At 38.3% G+C, this 5,822-nt stretch overlaps 1 protein-coding gene across 1 annotated transcript; it reads right to left on the reverse strand.

Moving 5' to 3' along the window:
• Positions 1-231: 231 nt before the first annotated feature.
• On the reverse strand, positions 232-5,635 carry LOC129572896 (uncharacterized; the record flags this gene model as incomplete). The annotated part of the gene is made up of 10 exons (XM_055453009.1): positions 3,347-5,635; positions 3,025-3,249; positions 2,613-2,939; positions 2,347-2,537; positions 2,075-2,264; positions 1,887-1,970; positions 1,612-1,788; positions 1,186-1,521; positions 859-1,127; positions 232-769 (listed from the first exon to the last, which is right to left on the reverse strand). Coding segments are annotated over exons 1-10 (2,479 nt in total), but the record flags the coding sequence as incomplete, so codon positions are not given.
• Positions 5,636-5,822: the final 187 nt, after the last annotated feature.

Raw genomic sequence — 5,822 nt, forward strand, 5'->3', positions numbered from 1 at the left:
CGTTGTCCGTTTGTCCGAAATAAAATAATTCGGACATTGTCCGTCCGACAGATTTTGTCCGTCCGAAGTTTTCGGACGGACGGACGGACAACTTCTTGTCCGTTGACAGCTTTACTTCATTTAGCCCAAGGCCAAACACTGTCGAAAAAAAAAATCATTGATATTGAAAAATCTTTTTTTTTATGCATCTACAAAGTGAAATGAATGGAATTGAAAAAAAAATATATTTACCAGGTGCTAGCGCATTGTTTCCAACAACTGGCTGCTGTGTTGAATTGCCGTGTTGTCTTTCCTCTTCCTTTTCGCTCCTCTGCTTTCTGATTTCTTGTGCCGCGCTCACGAGCATGCTCCGAACTTTCTCAATAATGTGCCTAGGGACTCTTTGTTTGTATCCAAGAAAATTCAGCTTGAATCGAGGATTTGACACCATAGCAATGTATAGAGGTACACTTCTGGCATTGTAAATGAGCATCAAATTGCCGAATCTTCGTTCGAATCCGGCTTCAACAGCTTCGATCAGAGGTTGGCAATGCATTAGATTTTGCTCATGCAAATTATTCAATGCGCTACGAAGGCCAACCAGAATCGGTAAATAGATACCAGAAGTATATTTGTTTGCTTCCAATGTTTTAAGTGCTGCCGCCACGGGTTTTATCACTTCAATATATTCTTCTAGAAAAATGTACTCATCGTCATCGAATTTGGAGATTTGCAATTCGTCACAAAAGTTCTCCAACTTTGTTCGCTCAATAGAACGTATGTTTACAATCTGGAATCAAAATCAAACAAGTAGAAATTGATAGTTGGAATCGTTGAAATATTAAAATATTTAAAAAAGATCTCTCAATCGGTACTCACAGCATCGTACGTGCACATCCATCGAATACGATGAGGTCCCACCAATTTTCGTTGCGTGTAATGCGTGAATATTTCGGAGGATAGGCGTGAATTTTTCAGGTCCCAGATCGTTTTCAGCTTTGCGAACACACGTTCAAAAATGCTGTCATATGTCGGATCAGTTTTTGCCTTTAGTGAATCATTTTTGCCAATTTTGTCAAGCATGTGAGCAGAACAGGCGATTCTGTTCATATTTCGCAGCAATGGGAGTTCAGTGTCGTCACCTCGATCTAAATTGGACTTCATGTTAACTTCGAAAAAAAAGTGTAAATTAAATTTATTCCCTACCTTCAAAAATTCGGTGCACTTGGAATTCCGCTTGAATATCAGCCGACATTTGATCGGTTCTACTGTCTATACGATGAACAAATTCATCCTCAGGCTCCGAGTCGCTATTGTCCTCATCATCAGAATCAGATGAACGTGCAGCTGTTCCACCGAACCATTCAAGATCTTGGTAACTGTTGAGCAATTCAATTGATCGGTAATTGTCGCCGTAGTTTTTAAATGCGGCAGTATATTCCCCCGCTCCATCTGTGGTCACAAAAAACACTTTCTCCAATATCCCGAACCGTTTGAATATTTCATTCAGTTTGGCGGCGACTTTGTCGTTCGTATGACGACCTGACGAAAAGATGAGATGAAAAAAATTCCAAAAATTGAAAATTGCACGGGAAAATCAAGGAAAAACGCTAATAAAATGCGCAAAAATACCTTCAAACAATTCACACGCTATGAAGGACGTTTTCAGCTCCATATTTTTCGTGTAATAGTGCACGCTGACTGCCAAGAAGGACTTATTTGATCGCGACCATACATCCGATGTTGCACTGAGGTAATCGACTGATTTGAATGTTTCAACCAATTCAGCTTTGTGCTCAGCAGCCAATGCTTTTGCATTGAGGCATTAAAATCAAACAAACATTAAGAATTTAAGATGAAATTCGATTAAAAGTTATTTGAAATTTCGTTATTAAAATCAGAATTTACCGTAATTCTTGCTCTGCCTTTCCTACCCGACAAATATGTATCCTTTTTACTGTTTGCATTCCTTTTGCCCCGGTCCAAACAGACTATGCAAATTTAAAAAAAAGTCGAAAAACAAAATCGACACGATAGCTTTGCATTTTTTTAAAGGAAACCAACAATTCTTGTTCAAAAAAATCATAAAACTCACCATCGATTAATTTCTGTAAATGAACGCTATCCATTTTGGATATCGGAAGCCGTTCTTTCACTACAAACTCGACTATTGCATTTTCAATTTGTGTCTTCTTATCTGGAGGCAGCTTCTGCTGTTCAATCAGCTTTGCTTCCTTTTTACCCTCGAGCTTTGCAACAATAGCGTCCCATTCTGACTTGTGTACCTTGAGAATGCATAAATTTTCAATATTCAAGTGAACCATTAAATGGTCATTTAACTCGAAACGAAATAATAAAAGAACATACTTTTTTCAGATGAGATCTGAGATTTGAATTATTTCCTTTCATGAATGATTTCGGCGCGGCGCTTCCATCACAGAACTTACACTTTGCAGTGTATACACTTTGGTTTCGATCACTCAGTCTGAAGTCTTCGTAGCAAGACACAATTTCCAACGTAGATTCGCTCTTTGTATTCCACGTTGCGAGCAATTTGTTCGATTTTTTAAAAAGTGGGATAACAATAATAGTAATTGCCTTTAAAATAAGAAAATCCGAAATTATTCAATTACCTATTCCAATTGCAGACATATCGTCAAAATCAAGGACTGAATCTTCGAACTCAAAATTCTGTTCACCATGATCACTTGCTTCATTCGAACCACGCCGATTTTGTTCCCCGTTCATTATACTTGAGCCACCTTGCCTCTTTGCCTTCTTGCTTGCATCATCCGAATCCTTATGCTTCTCTTTTGAGCCAATTTGAATTCGTTTCTCGTTCATTGTACCCAAGCCACGATTCACTGTTTTATTCTTTGCCTTCTTACTTGCATCGTCCGATTCATCATGCTTCCTTTTTGAGCCAATTTGAATTCGTTTCTCGTTCGATTTAGCCGACTCTGCTTTCAAACAGACACAATAAAAAAGGAGTATGAAAAAAAATCAAACAAGATATTTCAGTTCAGACATTCAATGCAAAATCACCTTTTGTCGATTCGACTTGCGCACGTTGACCTTGTGATGCAACATTTTTCAGATTCGATTTTGGCGCTGAACTTGTGCTGGCCTTGGTGTGACTTGAACCAGAATTTACTTGATCGTAACACTTGCGTGGAGCAGTTGTAGACGAAGAATTTGGGATTTGAGTACTGGTTGATTTAATTTCGCTTGGCATCTCGTTCGATTCATTCGACTCACGGTTTACTTCAGCTGATTCATTCAAATGAACAAACACACAATAAAATAGGAGTTCGAAAAAAATTCACTTAACCCAGCACAAAAGACCAAACTCATATATCATACTTACAATTTGTGACGTTTTCATTTGTGTTTAACACTTCACTGATATCAGTGACCGATATTAATTCCAAATCGGAATTGTCCGAGCAACTGTTGGAAGTGACCAACCATTGATTGAAATTGTGTGGCCTTTTTCTTGAGTCTGACATTGTTGCGTATGTTTCCTGTATTATTTCGAACTTTTAGATTTATGTTTTGAACTGGAATTTTTTTCACGGCAAACACGATACAACATGTTCAACGACGCAATAACACAAACTTGAACATCGAGACAACACACACAGATCGAGAGAGAGAGAGAGAGAGATGCTCAATCCGAAACACACACACTTTGGTATCTCGTTCTTTGCTCTCCGGACACACACACCGAGCCAATCACACTGGTTACAGGTGCACTGTGGTGTTATTGTTTCGAATCGAATCGAAATTGTAGAAAATACATGTACACACACCGCACGTTTGCTATGACTTTGCGCTATACAAGGCAGTGACAGTTGTCATAGTTCCCTCTGTGCATATACACACACTCAGCGTATGCTCAATGTCGGTATAGTGAGTTAAACACGAGATATATATTCACAGCAGCTAGCGATATCCCGATTCCAAAGTGTGAACAAAGAAACTTGCACTTCGAAAACCAATTCACACATTCGATATGTATACATATTCCGCAATAGTTGAGATTTATTATCGTTGTTGATGCTGTTGCTTTTCTGTCTCTCTCTCTCCACTCTCTCGCCACCACACTATTATAATTGAAATCAATTGTGCGCTATTGCATTATGCGATCGCGAGTAAAATAGAGTGGATATATCTGTTCCTTATTCTACTTTGATGCGATAGAGAGTTTGCAATTGTTTTTGGTTTGTTTGTCTATTTGGCAATGCACGCAAATCGAATAATTTCCAATAAATGATGTCGGCACCAATGATCGTATCGCTTGTTCGTTCTTTATTTTGAGGCTATTATGTGTCAATTGATGGCGTTCGTTGTTGTTGCAAATGTTGTTGTCGTTGGGGCCTTAGATTGTGGTAATGATGACATACAAACGATTTGTTTTTCGTTTCGACTGTCAATTGCTTTCGATGTCAACAAGATCACTTGAATCGTCACTAACTGCAAACAAATTACAAACAACAGTGCCGTGATCGCACCGTGAATAACGTTTTCTTTCCTTCCCACTTTGTTCTTTTTCTCTTTTTTTTTTGGTCAAACTCTTGTATCAAAAACAGAGACCAAAAAATAATACACACATCAATTTTTGCACTCAACTCGATTGTTAAAGGCACTACGGTTCGGTAAATTTAACTAAAATATTGGTTCAGCAATTTTCGACTTTCATGAAACAACTGAAATGGAAACAAAAAGAGAGCGAACGCGGGCGCGCGAGACTTAAAGAAAGCTATGAGCACATTCGAACACAAGACACAACACTGACAAATTTCAGCCTTGTTTCGTTGGAGTAAACATTAAGTGGCCAAATAATAGCGTAATATTTTTCAGTCAATATTCAGGCTGAATTTCGTTTTTTTTTTCTATTTTAAAGACACACACTCATATGCCGAATTGCATACATAATATTCCTGTAAATTGTTTGCACAGAGGCTGAACTGGCGAAGTAGAACACAAAAAAAAAACAATAAACGTGTGCACAAACTGCACTATGCCCGAAATAGTATCACCTCACCAAAAAGTGTGTGTGTGTGTGTGTCTCATTAAAACAATGGCCAATAGATGGAAAATCCTTTGCAATTCTCCTTCCTTTTGCTATGTACTTTGCATCATTTTCAATGCGAATTGTCTTACACATTATCTTCGAGCCAAGCTGTCGAATCTGTTTTTTTTTCTTTCGTGTTTTTTTTTCACTGTCGTTCGTTCATTCTTTCCGGCTCTTGGTCGTTACACAGAAACTTGAAATTCCATTTTGCACACCGCTCGACAAACACAAACTGCTCACTCACTCGCTCTCGGTCTCTCTCTCTTTCCCTTCTTCTTCAGCTTCTTCATTCATTCCAGATTTCACATTGTACAACAAAATAAACACAAACGAACAGGATCAAACCGACATTGTTGGTAAAAAATGTTCAACTTTTAAATTACTATTAGCACAATGAGAGTAGGGGAATTACTACTACTTATTCTCTGATTTATGTTTTGAAACTGGAATTTTTTTTCACGACAACCACGATGCAAAATGTTCATTTTGTTGTGACCGGTTGCGACGCAATAACACATACTTGAACATCGAATGACTCACACCGATTGAAAATAACACATCCGAGCAAAACAAATGGCCACAGCATTGAGTGTCATCCAGCTACACCAGCCACTGATATCTGACAGCTGCTGACGTGATTCACGTCACGTGAATGTGTTATTGCGTCGATGAACATTTTGTATCGTGGTTGTCGTGAAAAAAAATTCCACTTTCAAAAGATAAATCAGAGAATAAGTAGTAGTAATTCACCTACTCTCATTGTGCT

Source organism: Sitodiplosis mosellana, unplaced genomic scaffold (assembly GCF_009176505.1).
Source record: "Sitodiplosis mosellana isolate CC-2019 unplaced genomic scaffold, AAFC_SMos_1.0 Smas_scaffold_5711, whole genome shotgun sequence".
NCBI classification, from domain to species: domain Eukaryota; kingdom Metazoa; phylum Arthropoda; class Insecta; order Diptera; family Cecidomyiidae; genus Sitodiplosis; species Sitodiplosis mosellana.